At 60.9% G+C, this 22,545-nt stretch overlaps 2 protein-coding genes across 6 annotated transcripts in view; both read left to right on the top strand.

Annotated features, from left to right (window-relative positions):
• Window positions 1-48: 48 nt before the first annotated feature.
• On the top strand, window positions 49-12,303 carry PROSER3 (proline and serine rich 3). Of its 2 annotated transcripts, XM_084613188.1 has the most exons (12): window positions 49-332; window positions 1,445-1,568; window positions 1,923-2,200; window positions 2,493-2,635; window positions 2,804-2,847; window positions 3,281-3,369; window positions 3,611-3,741; window positions 4,020-4,201; window positions 10,253-10,894; window positions 11,109-11,286; window positions 11,615-11,696; window positions 11,843-12,303. In XM_084613188.1, exons 1-12 carry the CDS (start codon window positions 181-183, stop codon window positions 11,910-11,912), a joined length of 2,115 nt encoding a protein of 704 aa, XP_084469314.1. In that variant the 5' UTR covers window positions 49-180; the 3' UTR covers window positions 11,913-12,303. The 2 variants fall into 2 exon arrangements, with proteins under 2 accessions (XP_084469314.1, XP_084469315.1); XM_084613189.1 differs by lacking the exon at window positions 11,109-11,286.
• Window positions 12,304-14,320: 2,017 nt separating this feature from the next.
• The window catches only part of ARHGAP33 (Rho GTPase activating protein 33), a 47,734-nt gene continuing 39,509 nt past the window's right edge, over window positions 14,321-22,545 (top strand). Inside the window, exon 1 of one of the 4 annotated variants that reach the window (XM_084613186.1) lies at window positions 14,321-14,543. In XM_084613186.1, the coding sequence (XP_084469312.1) occupies window positions 14,418-14,543 (126 nt within the window). In that variant the 5' untranslated portion in view covers window positions 14,321-14,417. Of the gene's footprint in view, window positions 14,544-19,913; window positions 20,007-21,415; window positions 21,874-22,545 lie in introns of those variants that run through there. The other 3 variants (XM_084613184.1, XM_084613185.1, XM_084613187.1) reach the window with 3 other exon arrangements.

Genomic DNA, 22,545 nt, shown 5'->3' with positions numbered 1-22,545 from the left:
ACTCATAGGATATGTCGTCATAGGACGCACAGACCTGCCCGGCGGCCATTTTTATCGAGTGGCCAGTGGCGCGCTGCGCTGCCCCATGGAAGTTGTAGTCAGTGGCGAAATGACTCACGGTAGTTGTAGGCAAAGAGGCGCGGGGCACCATGGGAGTGTAGTCAGGAGGCGCTGTGCCTTATGGGAAGTGTAGGACCCGCCGACAGGCGCCTGGGCTGCCATTTTCAGCGGCGGGGCCGGGGGAAATCCCGGACAGCGTGGTGCATTATGGGACACAAGCCCACCCCCATCCTCTGCCGGCTTTTCCCGACATGCCTGGCGGTCGTTGCTAGGTGATGGCCTGGGCGGCAAGTTCGGTTGGGGGAGGGTCCTGGGGGTTGCTGGGACAGGGGGTGGAGCCCGGACGCCTGGGTTCCCATAACCCCCACGGTCCCGCACTTGCGGGGCTGGGAAGGATGGAGTCCAGGTAGGGTCCTTCCGAGATTGGGTCCTCCCGCTTCCCCAACCTTCCCTCCGGTTCCCCCAGAGCTGGCTGCACACTAGCGTGCTCAGGCCGTGGGGTGGCGATGCCGTCTGGTCCCTGGGGACGGGGGCGCGATGGTGTCTGGTCCCGGGGTGTGTGTGGGGACGGGGGGGGCGATGCTGGCGGGGATTAGGGGGGAACTGGGGGGGCGATGGTGTCCGGTCCTGGGGTGTGTGTGGGGATGGGGGGGGCGATGCTGGCGGGGATTGGGGGGAACTGGGGGGGCGATGGTGTCTGGTCCCGGGGTGTGTGTGGGGACGGGGGGGCGATGCTGGCGGGGATTGGGGGGAACTGGGGGGGCGATGGTGTCTGGTCCCGGGGTGTGTGTGGGGACGGGGGGGCGATGCTGGCGGGGATTGGGGGGAACTGGGGGGGCGATGGTGTCTGGTCCCGGGGTGTGTGTGGGGACGGGGGGGCGATGCTGGCGGGGATTGGGGGGAACTGGGGGGGCGATGGTGTCTGGTCCCGGGGTGTGTGTGGGGACGGGGGGGCGATGGTGTTTGGTCCCGGGGTGTGTGTGGGGATGGGGGGGCGATGCTGTCGGGGATTGGGGGGAACTGGGGGGGCGATGGTGTCCGGTCCTGGGGTGTGTGTGGGGATGGGGGGGCAATGCTGGCGGGGATTGGGGGAGAACTGGGGGGGCGATGGTGTCTGGTCCCGGGGTGTGTGTGGGGACAAGGGGGGCGATGCTGTCGGGGATTGGGGGAGAACTGGGGGGGCGATGGTGTCTGGTCCTGGGGTGTGTGGAGGACTGGGGGGGTGATGCTGTTTGGTCCCGGGGTGTGGGAGGGAGTGGGGGGCGCGATGGTGTCTGGTCCCGGGGGCGGGGGGGGGGGCGATGCTGTCTGGTTCTAGGGGTTGGGTTGGCGGGGGGTGCCCGGCCCTGCCCCTGAGCCCTGCTAATTCCCCTTTTGCCTGCAGCACAGCTCTGTTCTCTGTCCAGGGGAGTCCCTTTGCCTTGGGGAGCCCAGCCCGGAGCCACTACCACCCTTCGCCTGCCCGCCTGCCTGGCCCACAGCACCAGTGCACGGTCCGGTGGGGGAGGGTATGAGAAGGCATTGGGGGGCTGGAGAGGGGAGCTGGGTCATGCTGTGTTGTGGAGTTTGGGGGGAAGCTGAGTCAGGGTGGGGGCTGCAGAGAGGCATTGGGGGTCCTGGGAAAGGCTATGTTTGGTGAGTTAGGGGAAGCCGGGTTGGGCTGTGTGGGGGAGTGCTGCAGAGGGGAGCTGGGTCATGTTAGGGGGCTGCAGGGGTGGAGCTGGGTCAGGCAGGGGCTGTTACGGGGAAACCAGTTGGGCTGTGGAGGTCTGTGGGGGCTGCATCCTGGGAGAGATGGGGGTGCAGTCTCTGCCCAGGCTGGCCCCCATCACACTCCTGAGCTTTCTCCATTTCCCCCCTAGGCCCTGAGCCCAGCCCACCTGCTGCCCAGTGTCCCTGCCATCGCCCTGCACCGACAGTGCCCCCCTGAGCCCACAGCCTCCAGCCCCCAAGACCTCAGCTTCCTGCAGGGCCCCAGCTGCTGGGGGACAGCTCTGGACTCAGACTCCACCAATCCCATCCTGGAATCATGGCCCTCGACCGACTGCAGCTCCCCTAGCACCCCCGAGAAGACGCCAGACTTGAGGCAGCTGCTGGACCCCCTAGCCTCAGCCCGGGCTGGGGTGTCCATCATTGCCAAGTGAGCTGCTCCCAGGGCAGTGGAGCCTGGTGGTCAGAGTGTGGTGGGTGGGGGCTGGGAGCCAGGGCTCCTAGGTTCTATCCCAGCTCTGAGAGGGGAGTGGGGTCTAGTGGTTAGAGCAAGGGAGGGCAGATTGGGAGCCAAGACTCTTGGGTTCTCTCTAAGTTCTGGGAGGGGAGTGGGGTCTAGTGGTTAGAGCGGGGAAGTGGTGATTGGGAGCCAGGACTCTTTGGTCTTAGGCCTGGCTCTTGGCGGGGCAGGTGACCATTAACACCATCTCCTTTCCCCGCAGGTACATAGAGCGTTTCCGCCATGGGCAGCCAAGCAGCCGCAGCCAGCGCCAGGTGCCCCCCATCCCCACAGCCAGGGAGTTCTGGTGGCTCGAGCCAGCACCTCCCTCTGACAGCTCCACCCCGAAAGGGGGGGCAAAGCCAGGTACCCCCCTTGCTGGGCAGGGGTCCCCCATTCCCTATCTCAGGGTCCCTGCTTGCAGGAGGGCACTTAGACTAAAGGGTCCATACCCCTTCCCCGCTTGAGGTCCCTGCGGGTGGAGGGGCTGGTTGGTTCCCTGGAACCTCCTTTAACTGGGCCATCTCCTTACAGACTGCGCCAAGCTGGAAGAGGCCAGACCGCCGCTGCGCCCCATGGTCAGTATGTCGCTTGCAGGGACGCAGAGCTGGCGGGCACCGGGCAGTCACTTAACAAGGGAGAGGGCCAGGCTGGCTCTGGGGTGCCCCTGGAACCCTGTCTAGCCCCTCTCTCTCCACTCTGGGGATCCCTCTGCCCGCAGGTCCCTGCCTAGCCCCTCTCTATCCACTCTGGGGATCCCACCCCACCCCCAGGACCCTGCCCAGGCCTTCTCTATCTGCTTTGTGGATTCCCCCACAAGACCCTGCCCAGACCCTCTCTCTCTCTGCTCTGGGGATTCCTCTGCCCCCAGGACCCTGCCCAGCCCCTCTCTGGGGCAGCAGGGGGCCATGTACTCTGGCTGGCTCTGTGGGGGACAGTCCCTGGTGCTGCCAGCTCCCTGGGGCCTGTTTGTGGGGCTGTTGCCTGCACTGCACACTTGCTCTGTTTCAGGGGGTCCCCTCAGATACTTCCCTGCTGGAGTCGCCTGACCCCGACACCTGCAGCCTGCAGGAGAGAGCCACCCGGCTGCTGCTGAGAAGGTACTGTCCAGACACCCCCTCTCCCCCGCACTGGGTATTCCACCCCCCCGTTGGCACCCTCTTCCCTGCCGTGTACACATCCCCCACCCCTGCAACCCCCCCCCATCTCACCCCCTGTTGGACACACGCACACCCCCGCTGGGTATCCCCCCTCTGGCCCCTCCTGCACACTGGGGAGAGGAGGATGCCCTCCAACGGACAAACCCACTGCCCCCTCTAAGCTTGCCTGCTCTTCCTGCAGTGAGTCCTCCCTGAGCAGCACCATCCCCGTCAGCTCTGAGGGGCTGCGCTCCACACCTCCATCCAGCATCCCGGACTCGGACCAGGCGCTTCCCAGCCCCCCTCACCTCTCCCTGCTGGAGCCCTCCCCAGGTAGGAACGGGAGTACTGGGCCTTTCCCCTCTAGGGGGCACCAGCTCCGATCCAGCCCCTGGGTGGGGATGAGCTGGCTTAGGGAGAGGGGAATGGAACACAAGAGCTTCCCCTCTAGGGGGCACCGGCTCCCATCTCCCATCTGGGTGGGGAACTGGCTGGCTCTGGGGGCAGGGAATGGAACACAGAGCCTTTTCCTCTCCAGGGGGCGCCAGCTCCCATCCGGGCCCAGAGTGGGTTATTCCCAGTCTCTTGTTCCTCCCTTTGTCTCCCCCCAGGGTCCCTGCCCCCTGCCTGCTGGCCTCCTGCCCATATCCCACAAAGCTCCTCTTCCACTCGGCCGGAGGATGACATCCTTTTCCAGTGGCGCCTGCGTCGGAAGATGGAGCAGGCAAGCCAGGCTGGCAGGTCACTGCCCATGCTGGGCTGGAAGAGTCAGCTGGCCTGGGGCCCAAAGACGGTAGGAGCCCGGGGATGATTCTGGGAGACCTGCCTCTCCCAGCAGGGATCATGGGGGCACAGCCAGCTGTGGGGCTGTTCCCTGTCTGCCCTGCCCAAGAGCTGGCTACATCTCAGTGCTGGGCGAGCTGCCCCACTGCAATGTTATATGTGCCTGTTCCCTGCCTGCCCTGCCCCAGAGTGCTGGACAAGTCAAACTACCCTGGGGTCATGTCACGGACTCTCGTTTCCCCTGCACTCCCGGCTCTGTACGGTCCCTGGGAGGAGCTCCCGTCAGTGTGACAGCCCTTCTCGTGGGTCCACACGCTCTCCGGGGGTTAAACCCTGTGCTCTAGCGCCTCCTGGACCTGCACCCCTCTGAACCTTCCATGGGTCCCCTCAGAGTGTCCACTCACGCTGGACCCCGGGGCCTCTGTGCCTAGAGAGAGCAATGCAACCCCGATCTCTACCCTGCAGTGACTCCCAGCCAGTGTAACACAGGAGGGTTTAGTGAGCATCTGAACCCAGGACAGGCAGTTCTCAGGGCTCTTGAGCCTGGCCAGTCTCAGCACCATCCATGTGGGTCTGTCCCAGTCCTGCTGGGCTCAGGCTGCTCTTTGTCCCCAGCTCAGCAGCCTCCTCCTTCCAGCCGAGCACCCTATATCACCTTCCCTACAGCTCCTCCTCAGTTCACTGTTTTGGTCCCAGGTATACAGGCCACTGAGGCCCTCTCTCTTCCATCCTTTGTTCCCCCACTCGCTGGAACCCAGCCGCAGAGGTCCTTCCTCTCTCCTCAGCCCATTGTTCTGCCATGGGCCAGAATCGGCTGACTGCCAAACTGGGGGTCCTACTAGTCACTAGGGTACCCAATCTCCAGGCAGTTGTTGAGGTCCTGACTGCCAGGTGAGGTCACACCTGGTCCTCTCCAGCAACAAACTCCCTCCTACCACCTCGTTAAGCACGCAGCACACAGGGGAACTGAGCCACAGACCGCACTCATGCAAGACACCAAGAAAATCCCCCCCGCTTCATCATAGTTCACCTACCATTTCTGTGTAAATCCCCCCGCCCCACTCAGAGCACCCCCCACCAATTCTTGCACCAGTGATGCTCCCGGGTGAGCCTTTATGTGTGACAGGGCATCATACAGCTGCTGCCTTTCCTAGCCACAAACTGCTCAGAGCCTTTCTGGTCCAGCTCTATTGCCAGCTCTCGCCCTGTCTCAGTGCTGTCCAGTTCATAGCCCGCGTGCTGGACCTCACCATCCACCTCTGTGCTACTGCTCAAGGATAAGGATAAATAGGAGGGGGACCAGAGAAGGGTTCAAGGGTTAGAAAACCTGCCCAAGAGCGACAGATGTAGGCCTGGTCTGCACTACTCGGTTCGTTCGAGGTAGGCTGCGTTGGGTTGACCTAGTCGTGGAAGTGTCATCCCTAAGCCCTGGTCTACACTAGAGTTAGGGTGATGAAAGGTAGCCAACTTACGTGGGCACACAGTCACCGTTCAATAACTGCAGCAGCCACATGCCAATGTAAGTTAGATCGATGTCCTTTTGTAACATAGCCGCAGCCTGAGATTATAGCTTAACAAAGAAGGGAAGGTGAAGGGGTGATTTATCGTAGCCAGGTCAACCCTGTGACAAAGTGGGGATTTTCCCCTTGTTATGTTGTATGTGAGACTTATTGTTTTGCATGAGTGCTGTGTGTGCCTCAGTTTCCCCGTGTATCGCACCAATGTCTAGGTGGTGGGAATAAGGGTGTGTGACTTTTGCGGGGGCTGATCCAGCTGCCCTCATGGATGCTATGGCCGCCCCTTCGTAAGCTGAGACCTAGGAGGGGGATGCGAACTGGAGACTCTTGGCCCAGGAAGTGAGACAAAGGCCGGAGGAGGAGCAACGGCAGGGCAGGGGCCAGGCAGCTGGAAGCATGTTGGTCTTGGCTGGTTTGGTACGCAGGGGGAGAACTAGAGCCCTGGCTCTGGGCTCCCCTCCCCCCCAAGATGGACTTGGCTGAAAATCACTGATTTCTGCCCTACGCTGTGTTCCTGTTGATGAATAAACCTTCTGTTTTACTGGCTGGCTGAGAGTCATGTCTGACTGCAGAGTTGGAGTGCAGGACCCTCTGGCTTCCCCGCCCAGGTGGTGTGGAAGGGGATGCTGAATGCTCTGAGGTCAGACCCAGGAAGGTCGAAGCTGTGTAAGCTTCTTGCCCTGGAGACAGTATAGCTCAGAGAGAGGAGGCTCTCCCAGAGTCCTAACTGGCTTCGTAGGGAGTAGTTACAGAGCATCGGCCCAGGGATTCTGTGACAACTGGTGGCAGTGGTGGGATAGATTGCCTTCTATGATGAGGTAACTGGCCCTGTGGATATAGGGAATACGGTAGATGTGATATGTCTTGACTTTAGCAAAGCTTTTGATATGGTCTCCCACAGTATTCTTGCCAGCAAGTTTAAAAAAGTATAGATTGGATGAATGGACTATAAGGTGGATAGAAAGCTGGCTAGATTGTCGGGCTCAACGGGTAGTGATAAACAGCTCGATGTCTAGTTGACCACTGGTATCAAGCGGAGTGTCCCAGGACTGACCCCTGGGGCACTCGTTTTGTTCAACATCTTTATTAATGATCTGAATGATGGTGTGGATTGCATCCTCAGCAAGTTTACACACTAAGCTGGTGGGAGAGGTAGATATGCTGGAGGGTAAGGATAGGGTCCAGAGTGACCTAGACAAATTGGAGGATTGGGCCAAAAGAAATCTGATGAGGTTCAACAAGGACAAGTGCGGAGTCCTGCACTTAGGAAGGAAGAATCCCGTGCACCGCTACAGGCTGGGGACCGACTGGCTAAGCAGCAGTTCTGCAGAAAAGGACCTGACCTGGGGATTACTGAGTACCAGAAGCTGGATACGAGTCAGCATGTGCCCTTGTTGCCAAGAAGGCCAACGGCATATTGGGCTGTATTAGTAGGAGTGTTGCCAGCAGATCAAGAAAAGTGATTATTCCCCTCTATTCGGCACTGGTGGGGCCACACCGGAGTATTGTCCAGATTTGGTCCCCCCGCCACTACAGAAGGGATGTGGACAAATTAGACAGTCCAGTGGAGGGCAATGAAAATGATTAGGGGGCTGGGGCACATGACTTACGAGGAGAGGCTGAGGGAAGGTGAAGAGAGAGGCTTGGGGTTATTTAGTCTGCAGAAGAGAAGAGTGAGGGGGGATTTGAGAGCAGCCTTCAACTACCTGAAGAGGGGTTCCAAAGGGGATGGAGCTATGATGTTCTCAGTGATGACAGAAGAAGCAGCAATGGTCTCAAGTTGCAGTGGGCGAAGTCTAGGTTGGATATTAGGAAACACTATTTCACTAGGAGGGTGGTGAAGCACTGGAATGGGTTACCTAGGGAGGAGGTGGAATCTCCATCCTTAGAAATTTTTAAGGCCCTGCTTGACAAAGCCCTGGCTGGGATGATTTAGTTGGTTTTGGTCCCGCATTGAGCAGGCGATTGGACTACATGCCCTCCTGAGGTCTCTTCCAACCCTAAGATTCTATGATAAACTGCACCCTGTGGACAGAGCATCCTGCAGTAAGTGACTGGGGAGCAGTAGAACGAAAGGGGATTAGCGAGAGAGAGGCATGCTGAAGGCTCTGAGAGCTGAGGTTCCAGGAAGGTCAAAGCTGTGTAAGCTTCTTGCCCTGGAGACAGTGTAGCTCAGAGAGAGGAGGTTCCCCCAGAGTCCTGACTGGCTTCATAGGGAGTAGTTCCAGAGCATTGCCTGGTGACTCTGTGACAAACCCAGCCACATTGTAATGAACCCCACATTCTGACCCTGTCTGTCCGTCCATCCAACCTCCTTGGTCAGGTCCCGGGGAGAGCCCCCAGACCTCTCCAGCAGCCAAGGCTTTATTCCCCCCACCTTGCACTTTCCCTGTCTTCTGTTCCCCAGCTGGGGCTCTGCTCTGCTCCCTGTGGAGAGGCGGGGAAATCCGTCTCCTCTGGGACACTTCCACCTACAGGCAGCGTCCTGGTGACTGCTTGCCATTTCTTCTAGGCTTTTCTATTGATACAGGGCCTGCCTTGGCCAGTCGTTTTGAAGGACCCGGACACCCTTCATACCTTTGTCTCCTTTCCCAGCCCATCCTGAGAGCAAACAAACCTTTTCCCCTGTGATGGAGTCACAGTCTGGGTGCTCTGGAACTGCTCTGTGTGAGGCTCAGCCCAGATTCTGGTGTAGCAAGTCTCCTTGCAGGGGCCCTTCCACGAGAGCAAGAAGCATCTTCAGCTTCGGCACTTCCTGGGGCCAACCTCGGAGCGTTCAACCCCATGAGCTCCCCGCAGTGAATCCACCTGGAACAGAGTCCATTTTGGTGGGTGGGGTATGGAGCCCTGCACTCCACCTGCCCCCTGCTTCCCCCTCATCCCAAACCAGGAGACTGACCCTTTCAGCTGCCCACTGCCCCTCCTCCTTCCTTTGTCTCTTTCCTGGGCCAGCAGGTCCCCTGGTCTGCACCAGCACCTCCGGCTGGTTCTTGCAGAGGAGGGGGCCTGGACATCAGTTGCCAGGATACACCATGTGGGCCATTCTCTGCAGCCCACCGGCAGTCACACCTGCCCTCTGGGGGTCTCTGCAACAATCATCCCACCACCTAGATACTTGAGTAACATATAAGGCAGGGGTGGGCAAACTTTTTGGCCTGGGGGCCACATCTGGGTATTGAAATTATATGGCAGGCCATGAATACTAACGAAATTGGGGTTGGGGGTGAGGGCTCCGGTTGAGGGAGCGGGCTCTGGGGTGGGTCCAGAAATGAGGAGTTCAGGCTGCCGGAGGGGGCTCCAGGCTGGGGTTGGGATACAGGTCGGGGTGAAGGCTCTGGGGTGGAGCCAGGGGTGCAGGAGGGGGCTGGGGGTGGAACAGAGGGGTTTGGAGTATGGGAGGGGACTCCGGGCTGAGGCAGGGGGTTGGGGTGTGGGAGGGGTACAGGCTCTGGGCTAGGGACGAGTGGTTTGGGGTGTAGGAGGGTGCTCCAGGCTGGGACTGAGGGGTTCGGAGGGTGGGAGGGGGATCGGGGCTGGGGCGCGGGAGGTGGTATGGGGGTGGAGGCTCTGGGTGGTGCTTACCTCAGCCAGCTCCTGGAAGCAGCGGCATGTCCCCCCTCCGGCTCCTATGCAGAGGTGCAGTGCCAGCCAGGTAGCTCTGTATGCTGCCCCATCTGCAGGCACCGCCCTTGCGGACAATGGGAGCTGCAGAGATGGCGCTTGGGGATGTGGTCAGCATGCAGAGTCCCCTTGGGGGGGACATGCTGCCGCTTCCGGGAGCCATGTGCGGAGCGGGGCAAGCTCCAGCTCCCCGGCAGGAGCTGGAGGGCCAATTAAAAGGTCTCACGGGCTGGACACGGCCCATGGGCTGTAGTTTGCCCACCCCTGATATAGGGGAAGCTGAGACACACACAGTATTCAGAGAAAACATTAAGAACATTCCCATTTCGTCCCATCCCCCCACCGGGTAACAATGCGTCATATAGGGGAAACTGAGGCACACATTGGCATCATAAAAAGATGACAGAAAATTCCCCCATTGCCAATCAGCTCAAGGAATTCTTCAGAACAGTTCTCAGGTTGTGTTACACAAGGGGCCAGACTAAGTAATCACTATGGTGCCTTCTGGCCTTGGGATCTAGGAATCTGTAGCAAGTCTTAGCTCCGCCTGAGCAACCCCATCCGCCTGTGAGTCTCCCTTGTCCAGCTTGGGCCCTTGGGCAGGGCTTCCTGTCGCAGGTGAGTAGTTGACAGCAGGTTTCCCCTTGGGCTGCTCTGGAGGGTGCCTTCCCCGCCACCCGAGCTTCTCCTAGGCACCCCGAGCTGGCGTTGGCTGGTCCATTGATTCGGAGAGTGCCTTGAAGTTTGTAGCATTTCCCAGGGTTGCCATCTGGTGTGTCTCCCAGCGAAGTCATGGACGATCCCGTGGTGATGCACAAATGTTTGTGTTTTTAATGCAGTGAGCTCCAGCGATACTTAATATTATTCCAGGATGTTGCAGGCAATGCCCCTTCATCGGCACACCTCTCCCCTTATTCCTGCAGGGTGATGGGGCGTGCATGACACGTCCTGGCCTTGGGCTGCTGCCAGGTGTGGCAGCATGGAAGAGCGGAGATGGCACTGCGTTCCCAGCACCTGCTGCTGAGCCAGAAGTGAGATCTGGCCTGGAGTGGACACCAGGATCCTCTGTGCTTCACCAAGGAATGGGGCACCCCCTGGAGGTGCCCTTCCTGAGTGCTGAGCCAGCTGTGAGGCAGAACCCCATAGCAGTCCATGTCCTAGGGCAGGTGGCATCTGTTGCAACTCCCTCCAGCACACCACAGCCTGAGGGAGATGGAGGAGGAGCTGCAGAGAGGTGGAGCTCCCGGGATGCTCGGCGAGCAGCGGGACCGGGACCGGCGGAGCGGGCCGCCTCCCGGGATGCTCGGCGAGCAGTGGGACCGGGACCGGCGGAGCGGGCCGCCTCCCGGGATGCTCGGCGAGCAGCGGGACCGGCGGAGCGGGCCGCCTCCCGGGATGCTCGGCGGGGAGTGTGGGCAGTGGGTGTGGCGCAGAACATACTTAAAGAGACCCAGCAGCCTTCCAAACCTCAGCCGTCGCAAGGCAGAGCTGCCCTGGAGCCAGAGACCACCACCAGCTGGAGGAGCGGGAAGGGGGAGTCCTCCATCCACAGTGCCCTGGGGCAGGTGCAGTACCCAGAGAGAGCCTGGCTGTGGGGAGTGAGGCAGGGTGTTAGTTGGGGGTGGGGTAGGGGAGCGGGGTGGGGCAGGGTGATGGCACAGTAGGGGCGCTGCCTCTGGGGAGCGGGGTGGGGCACTGGCTGCAGGGAGCAGGATAGGGGTGTGGGCTAGAGGTGCAGAGAGCAGGGCAAGTGACCTCCTGTATCTCTCTCTTTCCCAGGTGATCTCTGAGAGGCTGTTCTCCCCCCCGGCATCCCCCCACCCCACCAGGGGACACCAGTCAGGGCAGGGAGCAGTCTCTCCTTCAGAGCAGGGTGCAGCAGGGGAGCTCCCGGTCCCTGGCTCCCAGCACCCACAGCTGCTGCAGCTGGCGGCTCAGCTTCTAGAGGAGGCAGAGGGTGAGGGGGTGCAGGGGGTGGCTGGCAGCCCGGGTAGGGAGGAGAGGGCTGGGGGGGGGCACAGTGAGGAGTGGCATCAGGAAATGGGAGATCTGCTCAGGTCTCATTTCAGGGTGGAGGGGCTCTGAGCCGGGCTAGGGAGGGATCTAGCCAGGGTCCCCGTGGGGACTGGGGGGAACTGGATGGGATCTTGGGGGAGGGGGATCTTGTGGGGGTGTGAGTGGGGGCAAGTGGGATTTGGGGGGACCTGGCTGGGGTGTGAGCGGGGCAGGTGGGATTTGGGGGGACATGGCTGGGGTATGAGCCGGGCTCTCTCTGTCGCCCCCAGAATCAGATGGCACTGAGTTCGAGGAGGATCCACTGCTGGAGGTGCTGCGGGGCCAACGAGAGGATCTGCGCAGCCAGCTCCGGTAATTACCCTGGCGCAACACTAGAGGGTGCTGTGGGGCAGGGCAGGGGATGGCTGCCATCCCCATGGGGCAGCTGGCCTGCCCGGCTGGGAGATGCAGCTATTCAGGGCACACTCAGTGCTAATTTGAGCTCTCTCACCCCCCAGGGCCGTCGACATCGCAGTGTCCAGGCTCATGTCTCAGGGCTTGGCTGAGCCGCCCGGCCGCCCCTGCTGAGGGTCTCTGGGTCACCCTTTCTTCCAGCCCTGCTCTGTCTGGAATCAGCCTTGGGGGGCCGGTAACAATATCCTGAGCCAGGGCAACTGGCTATGAGTCCACGTACCCCCATCTCAGGGCCGAGTCAGCCCAGAGCCAGGGGTGGGCGAATCTGCCAGCTCCCCTTGGGCCAGATAGGCTACCTAGCGCTGCCTGCACCTCAGCCAGGGCCTCGTGCCCCTTGGGGTAGGGTCATTGGCCCAGCGGGAGGGCTGGCTGTGGGTGGAGCCCCCAGCCTGGTCCAGCGGGGGGCACTGTAGGGCACAGGTGTGCTGGGGGGAGCTGTTCCCTGGCCGGGTGTGTATGGTTTTTGCTGTTTTCTTAGGCAGTGTAATAAAAGTGTGTTTCCTAATTGGCATGGGATGGGCTTGTCTGCAGCCGGCTCTGAGATGTGGAAATGGGGTATAGGGGGTGCCAGCTCCTATCTGGCCCCATGACTGGGGGCTGGCTAGCTCAAGGGGGCAGGGAATGAGGCCGGAGGCCTTTCCTTTCTAGGGAGTTTGCCTCCCAGAAAGAGCTGGTGCTCCCTAGCGGCGAAGCCCCATGCCTCCTCCTGTACTGCCCCCCAGGTGAGGAAGCCTGGCCCTCTGCCCAGCCCCCTGTGCCCAACTCTGGCTCTCCCTGGCCTGGGGCTAGCACCTGTGTCAGGCCCACAAGTGCCAGCTCCTGGCTCCCCCAGCCCCTCATAATCAGCCCCTTGTGTGTCCAGTCCTCAATAGCCGTGTGTGTGCTGCCAACCCCATGGCCCCCACCCCACAGGGAACCACAAAGTCAGGGGCCCCGCTCCCTGCCTATGGCAACCACATCCTGCCAGGACAGCTCCCCTGGGGGGAACTGGGCAGTGGGGTGCTGAGTGAGGGGGCTGTGAGACACTGCCCCTGGCTGGGGGTGTATCCTGCTGCCCCGTGTTGAAGAGCGGGGTGTGTACACATACATACATCTCACTGCCTTCTGCTGGCTGGGATACCAGCTGCATCGCTGTGTGTGCTGCACCCTGTCCCGCTGGCAGCAGAGCGGGATTTTCCTCTGCTCCAGCTGCCTCTAGTCCAGCAGAGTGATCCCTTCCCCCCAGCGCTCTGGGGCTGGGCCCAGCTCGGTCCCATGCTCAGGAAGTGAGCACAAGCTGGAGGCTAAATTGGGCTCTCGGCGCTTTGGCCCCAGCCGCCTGCAAACAGGAAGTGGGAGCCAGCAGCACGGGGGCGGGGACAGTTCCCGTCCCCACAGCTACTGGGGGGAGAAGGGCGGGGGACCTAAAGTCCCCTGCTGTCCCAGCCTCCCTCACCCGCCAGCTCTGCCGGTGCCCCTCAATCCTGACCCGCAGCACCCATGGGTGTTCTAGTTGGCAGCCGGTATCAAGTGGAGTGCCCCAAGGGTTGGTCCCCAGGCCGGTTTTGTTCAATATCCTCATAAATGATCTGGAGGATGGTGTGGATTGCACCCTCAGCAAGTTTGCAGATGACACTAAACTGGGAGGAGAGGTAGATACGCTGGAGGGTAGGGATAGGATACAGAGGGCCCTAGACAAATCCATGCACCGCTACAGACTAGGGATCGAATGGCTCGGCAGCAGTTCAGCAGAAAAGGACCTAGGGGTTACAGTGGACGAGAAGCTGGATATGAGTCAACAGTGTGCCCTTGTTGCCAAGAAGGCCAATGGCATTTTGGGATGTATATGTAGGGACATTGCCAGCAGATCGAGGGGTGTGATCGTTCCCCTCTATTCGACATTGGTGAGGCCTCATCTGGAGTACTGTGTCCAGGTTTGGGCCTTACACTACAAGAAGGATGTGGAAAAATTGGAAAAAGTCCAACGGAGGGCAACAAAAATTATTAGGGGACTGGAACACATGAGTTATGAGGAGAGGCTGAGGGAACTGGGATTGTTTAGTCTGCGGAAGAGAAGAATGAGGGGGGATTTGATAGCTGCTTTCAACTACCTGAAAGGGGGTTCCAAAGAGGATGGATCTAGACTGTCATCAGCTAACAAGGAGTAATGGTCTCAAGTTGCAGCGGGGGAGGTTTAGGTTGGCTATTCGGAAAAACTTTTTCACTAGGAGGGTGATGAAACACTGCAATGCGCTACCTAGGGAGGTGGTGGAATCTCCTTCCTTAGAAGTTTTTAAGGTCAGGCTTGACAAAACCCTGGCTGGGATGATTTAATTGGGGATCGGTCCTGCTTTGAGCAGGGGGTTGGATTAGATGACCTCCTGAGGTCCCTTCCAACCCTGATATTCTGTGATTCTAACTGGGGGGACTGGCTGGCTGCTGGGGTGGGGGTGGGGGCGGGGGCTTTCCCTCTAGAGACGCCAGCCCTATCTGGCCCCAGGGTAGGGGCTGGGAAGCTCAGTGCCATGTGCTGATGCTGCCTGTTGCCCCCAGCCCCCCCGTGGTGCCCAGGGCAGCTCCCTGCAGGCAGCCTGGGAGGAACGGATCAGCAACTCGACTTCCCCTCTAAGCAGCGCGACAATGTGGTTTAACCTGTGGGTTCCAGCTTCCTGCACTGGGCGGCCCGAGGCAGTGCAGAGTCACAGCTCCCCAGGCCCCACACTGGAGCCCCTGGTGCCCCTGGACACGGGCTCTGAGCCACCACAGGTAGGAGGGCCTGGGGGGATGCTACCAGTACCCTGGATGCCTGGGTCCCATGGGCTGGGCAGCACCAGCTGCAGAGTCCCGAGGGGGTGGAGACACCACCTGAGTCCGAGGGATCCTGGCCCGCTTGTTCAGTGAAGGCTTTCCTGCTCTGTCGCTTCCTGGCTCACGCCCCGCTCGCTTGGTCTGCTGCCTGCACCCATTTGCACTGGCTGCCCATCAGGGCAGTGCCTGGCTGGTCTCCTGCCCCTCCCCATACACCTTCTGCCAGGGGCCTCTGGCTGGCCTCCTCCCCATGCAGCCGTTCGCTCCCCTCCTGCACGTGCCCCTCCATCCACCCTGCCATCTACCCCTCCCAACGTGCCCTCTCCATCCATCCATCCATCCATCCACCTGCCCCTCTCCACGCGTCCCCTCCATCCATCTACATGCCCACTCCACCTTTGCAAACTGGTGGGGGACAGGAGAGATCCCAAAGGCCTGGAAAGGGAAACATCGCACCTGTCTGTGCATAGGCACAATCTAGGAGCTCCTAGACCAGCCGGGGAGAGAGATTGGCCCTTAGCAGGTGGGGTAGTGAGACCTGACTGTTTGGGGCACATGGGTTTGTCCAGAACAAATCATGTCCATGACCCACTCTCCTCTGACAGGGCCTATCCTTGGGGAAGGGGGGGTGGTTGACATGAGCTATTGCCCCTTCAGTGAGGCTGTTGATATTGTCCCACGTGACCTACTGAACAAATCAGGGCCACGCAGCCTAGCCAAGTCTGCTTGGGGGCAGGTGCCCATTCCCAGGGGGTCGGGTCGGTGGTTGGCACCGAGTGGGGCCTGCCAGGATCAAGCCTGGCTCCGGTTTTGAGCACTATCTTCATCAGGGATTGGGCTAATGGCAGCTTGTAGCATCTGCAGACAGCACCCAGCCAGGCGGAGCACCAGTGCTTTGGGGGACAGGATTCGAAACCCAAGTGATCTGGAAAAACGGCCCAGGAGACACCTGCTGAAATTCACGGAGGCCACGTGCAAAACACAAGGCTAAGGCAGGTCGATGCAATGCTGCCTGGTGCCGCTGCACCACCTCCATGAGCGGGGTATGAATGTCCCCGGGAGCACTTTTGAGTCTCCAGGGCACTGTCTGTACTGGGGTTAGGCCAGTGCAGCTGCCTCGCTCGGGGGGATTTTCACACCCCCAGTGGTGTGGTTCTACTGCCGCACGATTTGAGTGTAGCCCTGGTTTGAGGGGGAGCCACTGCCCAGGTGCCAGCTTGTGCTGCCAGCCTAGGAGAGTCCTGCAGAGAAGGAGCTGGGGGAGAGCTGTAGCTCATGAAAGCTTATGCTCAAATAAATTTGTTAAGCTAGATATAGGTCACCAGAGTAACACTAGTGCCAAGCCAGCGCCCGTGGTTCCAGCTGGGCCAGCAGGGGCCTGGGGTCCAGACAGGAGCCACTCTGCAGCCGTGCCGAGGAGGCCTCGGTCAGTGTCCTGGGTCCGGTTCTGGGTGCTGCGCAACGGGGGTGAATGTGGCCGCTGGCAAAGCTGCAAGGAAAGCAGCAAAGGAGGAAAGGGCTGGACCCTTGGGCTGGGAGGAGAGACTGAAACCTGGGGCCGGGAAGCTGGAGCTGAGACACTGGCTCTGGCGTGTTGTGCAGACGGGCAGCCAGGCCTCTTGGCAGGGCCAGGCGCAAAGGGCAGCAGTGCTGTGAGGCCAGCTAAGGTTGGACATTGTATGTGGGGAGCTTGGCAGGTGCCCCGGGGCAGGACAGGAACCTAAGCAGGAGTCCCGGCGCAGGAGGCTTCTAAAAGCAGGGCAGACAGAGCCCTGGCTGGGCTGGATGCCCTTTCCAGGTCCCTTTCAGCCCCACATTGCTATGGGTCTATGATCCCTCCATCTGCCCCACTCCACACATCCACCATCCTCCCACCAATCTACCCTGCCCCACATGCACCCTCCATCTGTCCTTCCCCACACCCACCCCTCCCTCCATTTGCCCCCCACGTGCACCCTCCACCCCCCATTCTTCCCCACACCCACCCCTTTCCCTGACACATATCCTCTACCTCTCAATCCATCCGTCCATCCTTCCCCACATCCACCCCTCCCTCCATCTGCCCTCCCACATGCACCCTCCACTCACCCACCCCTCCGCCCCTGCCCACACATATCCTTTACCCCTCCATCCATCCATCCATCCCTCCATCTGCCTGTCCATCCATGCCCACGTGCAGACGTCTGTCTATCCATCTGCACATGTACACCGCCCCCATTGGCCCTGCTCCCAGACATCTACCAGAGTCACTCTGGTTCCTGACGCAGCTTCTTCTTGCCTCCCCGGGCCACAGGGGCCCCTGCTCCACGGGACTGGGGTTTCCTTCCACCCCACGTCTGTGCAGCTGGCATGTGTGTGCATGTGAACACTGCCCCCCCCTTATAGGGGATGAGCCCAGCTCTGTGTGTGTACTGACCCCTGCTGGAGGAGCTGAGTCCCCCTCCATATGTGTGTCTGTCACTCACTGCCCCCCAGCCCCTCTCCTGCGACGGGGTCCTTTCTCCCCCAGCCTCCTGGGAAAGCCCCAGCCCAGCTGTCAGCCCATCTGCCTTCCCAGTGGGCGGGGCGGGGGGGGGGCGAGAGGGAAATCCCTTGTCCCCACCCCCCTTCCCTATACAGCCTTTTTTTTTTTTGTCTCCCTCCTTTCCCACCCTCCCCACTTGCACTTCCCCCTCTGCCTGTCTCTTCCTTTTGCATTTCCTGCCCTGCCCTCCACCCAGCCTTTGCGCCCCCTGCCACCAAGATCACCAGTGGGGAAACAGTGAATGTCAGGGACACTGGACTTTGGAGATCATGAGGAGGCAGGCAGGCCAGCTTCCCCCCCCACACACACACCCCGTGATTGGCTCAGGCTCTCAGCAGACCCAGGCAGCGTTGCTGGGTTGGTCACAGGTGGGGAAGCTCCCCATTCTCTCAGCGACAGGCACAGGCTCTCAGCAAACCCAGGAAGCTTCTATCCCAGGGGTTCTCAAACGGGGTTGGGACCCCTCAGGGGGTTGCAGTGTTATTACATGGGGGGTTGCGAGCTGTCAGCCTCCACCCCAAACCCCACTTTACCTCCAGCATTTATAATAGTGCTAAATATATAAAAATGTGTTTTTAATTTATAAGCGGGGGATGCACTCAGAGGCTTGCTGTGTGAAAGGGGTCACCAGTACAAAGGTTTGAGAACCGCTGGTCTGTCCCAACCACTAAGGCTAGAAGCTTTAGCAGCCCGTGAAAGCTGAAGTTCTGTGGGACGTGATGGCACCAGCACAGCCAGAGACCACGTGGGAGGTGACGGAGCTAGCTCACAACTGAGACTCTGACAAGCAGCTGGCTTGGGGGGTGGGACTGGGGCATGAGGCCTTTCCCTTCCAGGGGGCACCAGCTTCAATCCAGCCCCAGCCTGTGCTAGGGGGTTCTGCTCTCTGACCCCCCAGCCTTGTTCCATCTGCAAACTTAGTGCACAGGGGTGCTGTGCCTATGACAGTGGGACAGGCCCAGCCAGGCCCCCAGACATACCTGGCAGAGCCCCAGTGCTACCGCCCCAGCCCTGCTCTCTGAAACCTGCTGCCCTGCTTGGCGAGTCTCAATCCAGCTGGGGCTGCAGCCTCGGGCTGGGCAGGGATGTGGGTGGGGAAACCTCCAGAACAACCTGCAGGGGGCTGCAGGGACCAGGGTGGGGGATCAGCAGGGGACGCTCTCCCCTTGCAGTCAGAGCTGGCCCCAGTGTGGTGTCGCTGGGTGGCTCTTCCCCAGCTGCCCCATCCCAGAGGTGGCTGCATCTCATTAGTGGACGAGCATCCCTGTGTGGAATTATGTGTCGCTATTCCCTGGCTGCCCTGCCCCAAAGGTGGCTGCATCTCAGCGCCAGGCGAGCCTTCTATGTAAGCAGTGGTGCTGGACTATTGATAAAGAGGACAGTTGTGGTGAGCACGAAGGGCATCCTAGTGCAAAAGGCATGGGGGGATGTGCATGGCGGGGCAGAGTAGCCTTGTTCACTGGGCACAGGTGAGTGTACCCAGGAGGATGTAGGTCAGGGGTGGGCAAACTATGGCCCGCAAGCTGTTTTAATCTGCTCCTGCTGAGGACTGGGGTCTGGGGCTTTCCCCGCTCCAGCCAGGGAGCAGAGACGGGGGCTGCTCCACACAGCTCCCAGAAGCAGTGGAATGGCCCCCCTCTGGCTTCTACGCATAGAGGCAACCTGTGCCGCATCCTCAGCTCCCTTTGGCCAGGAACTGTGGCCAATGGGAGCTGTGGGGGAGGTGCCTGCGGATGGGGCAGCAAGCAGAGCCACCCGGCTGTGCCTCCGCGTCGGAGCCGGAGAAGGGCCATGCCGCTGCTTCCAGGAGCTGTTTGAAGTAAACGCTGCCTAGAGCCTGCAGCCAGAGCCTCCCCCTGCACCCCAACCCCCTGCCCCAGCCCTGATCCCCCTCCCACCCTCCAAACCCCTTGATCCCAGCCCAGAGCACCCTCCTGCACCCCAAACTCATCATCCCCAGCCTCACCCCAGAGCCCGCACCCCTAGCCAGAGCCCTCACCCCTCCCAGCACCCTTCCGTCCCAGTCTGGAGCCCCCTCCTGCACACTGAACTTCTCGTTTCTGGCTCCTTCCCAGAGCCTGCACCCCAACCAGATCCCTCACCCCCTCCCACACTCCAACCGTAATTTTGTGAGCATTAATGGCCCACCATACAATTTCTATTCCCAGATGTGGCCCTCGGGCCAAAATGTTTGCCCACCCTTGATGTAGGTGCACAGGGCCCAGCCCAGCGTGTGTGGCAGGGAGGTGCTGGCGCGAGACTTGTGAGTAAGCATGCACAAGGGGATCTCAGTGCCAGGAGCACAGCCGTGCCAGCCTGCACCCAGCTCACGCTTAGCTCAGAATACAGTCCCCAGATTTAAAGCGCCAACAGGATCTGGCGACCCCCAGCCGCTTCCTGCTGCAGTTCCCAAATGTGGGCAGGAAGCAGAAGCAGTATCTGCAGGAGGAGCGAGATCTGATCCAAGCAGCTTAGACCTTTGGGGATGTTCACCCAGCACTGATGTGCAGTCACCTCAGGGGCAGCTGGGGAACAGCCGCACATAACTCTGCACAGGGACGACTTGCCCAGTGCTGAGATGCAGCCACCTCTGGGTTCAGGGCAGCTGGAGAACAGTTGTGCATAACACCACACAGGGACAGCTCACCCAGCGCTGAGAGGCAGCCACCTTTGGGGTGGGGCAGCTGGGGAACAGCCACATGTAAGGCTGCACAGGGACCTCTTATTAGTGTCCCTGTGTGGCAGGGACCCTGGTCACAGCTGGACCCCATCAATTGACCCCCACCCTGCTTCAGGGTCTCCAGCCCCCCACCATGGAGCCCCGTGTGCGGCGCCGATTCTCCTTGGTGGACAACAGCCAGCAGAAGTGGACGCCTCGTCTGCGCTCGCTCTCCACGGTAGGGAGCAGAAAGGGAACTCGGCATCCCCTGGCCCCACCATGGGCACAGTGAGTGCTGGGGGGCAAGGCAGGGATTCCTGGAGGGGTCTGGGAGCTGCACCCCAATGCTGCTCCCTGATCTCTCCCCAATGCACAGCCCCCCAACTTCTCTGCCCTGAACCAGATATGCAGTCCCCCTCCCAAGGAGTCTCCCCAGATTGGTAACTCCAAACCCAGACAGCGCACCCAGCCCACACAGAGCAGACCCCCAGACGGAGGCAGCAGGGACTCCCTCACTGACTCACACAGGCCCCCTTCCCTGCACAGCCCCCCAATCCCTCCACAAACCCTCCTGACCCTCAATACTTTCCATCCCCCCAACTGTTAGAGACTCCATGACCCACCCCATCACTTGCAGCCCTGCTTGGAATACTCTGGCCACCCCGTAGCCTCCATCCCTCCCCTTCCCTTCACCCTGATCAGTTCCCCCCACAGCCCCCTCCTGCACCCTACAGCTCCTTACTCCCCCCACCCTCATGCCCCCCATGCAGCCCCCAATTGCCTCACTTGTGTCATCCCCTCTCCACACCAAATACTCCTGGCACTGACACCCCGCACACCCTAAACTGTCCTGTTCCTCACACTGGGTAAAGAGTGGGCTGGGGGGGGCTCAGGTGGGGAGGAGGATTTGGGGGGGTCAGTCTGTGGAGGGCTGGGGTCAATCTGTGTGGCACTGGGGCTCAGTCTGTGGGGCACTGGGGCTGGGGGGTCAATCTGTGAGGGGCTGGGGGGTCAATCTGTAGGGGGAAGGGGTTGGGGTCAGTCTGTGGGGGGCTGGGGGGTCAATCTGTGGGGGGAAGGGGTTGGGGTCAGTCTGTGGGACACTGGGGCTGGGGGTCAGTCTGTGGGGGAAGGCTGGGGGGGGGTCCTGATGTATCCTGTGCTGAGAACACAGCCGCACACAGTGACCTAGGAGCATCCTCCCCCGGGGATTCCCACCCCCGACACTGCCACCAAGGGCCTGGGCCTCAGGAGGGGAGTGGGGGGCTGGGGGCTGGGACTCCAGGGTTCTCTCCCTGGCTCCGGGAAGGGAGTGGGGTCTGGTGGTTACAGCGGGGGGGCTAGGACTCCTGGGTTCTCTCCCTGGGGCGGGGGGGGCTGCGCGAGCCGGGCTAACAGAAGCCCCTTTGTGCGGGTTGCCCAGCTGCTGGCGCCTGGCCCATTGTGCCTCTGCCCCTTTGCATCTCAATGGGAACGTACCAGCGGGCGCGGCCCTCCCAGCCCCCCGGCCCCAGGGGCGCTCCCTGGGGCACCTTCCCGGTGGGGCCGGGCGTGGGGGGCACCCCTGCATCCTGCCCCCCGCCCTCCTCTCCCAGGAGCTTTTCCGTTCTCTCCTTCCCCAGGCGTCGGGGTGGGGGGCTGCCAGCGCGCGCGCGCTCCCCCCTCCCCGCCTCCTTCCCCGGCTCCCCCGTCTGTCTGTCTCCGTCCGCCTCCCCCTCCACGCCCCTCCCTCCGCCTGGCTCCTTCCGTCCCCCCATCCCTCCGCCTGGCTCCTTCCCCCGCTCCGCGGCTCGGAGCCCGGCGAGGCTCTGTTCTGGGGGTAGGAGCGCCCGTCCGTCCCTCTGTCCGTCCGTCTCCCCCCCCCCCCGGTGTGTGTCTCCTCCCCCTCCCCGTCTGCCTCCTTCCCTCTCTCTCCAGCTTCTCCACCCTCCCGCCCCATTGTGCCGCTCTCCACCCATGGCCAGTGGGAGCTGACCCCCCCACCCACGCTCCCTCCCTGGGGGGCTGCGGATGGGGGTCCTGTCCCTGCTAGATGCCGCCCTCCCCTCCGCATGGCTCCGGCCCTCACCCCCGGCTCCTCCTAGCGGTCCGGAGACACAATGGTGGTAAGTGGGGGCGGGGGTTATTGTCTGGGCTGACGGGGAGGGGTCCCCATTGGATTGTGCCCCCATGTTTGTTTAACCCTCTACCCACCCCAAAATGCTGCCCGCCCTTCCCGGCTGGCTTCGGCGCCAACGCTCCCCACACATGCACCTGTTCCTTAGTCCCACCCCCATCCCAACCCCCATATATATATTTAGGGTCCCCTCCCCTGCACCTCTAATCCCTCTTCGGGGCATCTCTCAGGTTGGGGGCTCTATTCCAGTGTGTATTTAGGGTCCCCTCCCGTGACCCCACAATCCCGCCTCGGGGCATCTCTCCGATTGGGGGTTATGGAGTTTTAGGGGTGTCTTCCCCCCATAAACCTCCCTGACCATAAAGATTTGGGGGGAAGACACAGTGCACACCTCTCACACTTTTGTGGGGAGATTTTGCAGGGAATCCCAGTTCCAAAATCCCCACACCCTCAAAATCCTCTTTTGGGGGGCCAGGGGAATCTCCCCTATAAATGCTCCAAGATTTGGCAGTCCCACTCCCATGCTGTAAGTATTTTGGGGCACCCAGTTTCTCTCATCAGTTTTTATTTGGGAGGGGGCTATAATTTTTCCAGCTGTCTTGCTCTGTATTTTGGGGTCTTGGCCCCTTTCTGCCTGAAATCACCTAGCAGCCAATCTTAG

This window comes from Lepidochelys olivacea, assembly GCF_965140295.1.
Source record: "Lepidochelys olivacea isolate rLepOli2 genome assembly, chromosome: 24".
Taxonomy (NCBI): Eukaryota; Metazoa; Chordata; order Testudines; family Cheloniidae; genus Lepidochelys; species Lepidochelys olivacea.
Note: the sequence above shows the minus strand (reverse complement) of the source record. Positions and strands in the feature narration are given on the sequence as shown.

Bases quoted from the DNA above. Each gene is read 5' to 3' on its own strand.
- PROSER3 (XM_084613188.1), top strand. From the start codon at position 181: ATGGGAAGTGTAGGACCCGCCGACAGGCGCCTGGGCTGCCATTTTCAG. The intron at 333-1,444 runs GTGATGGCCTGG...TTTTGCCTGCAG, and splicing joins TGCCTGGCGGTCGTTGCTAG to CACAGCTCTGTTCTCTGTCC. The intron at 10,895-11,108 runs GTGCAGTACCCA...TCTCTTTCCCAG, and splicing joins TCCACAGTGCCCTGGGGCAG to GTGATCTCTGAGAGGCTGTT.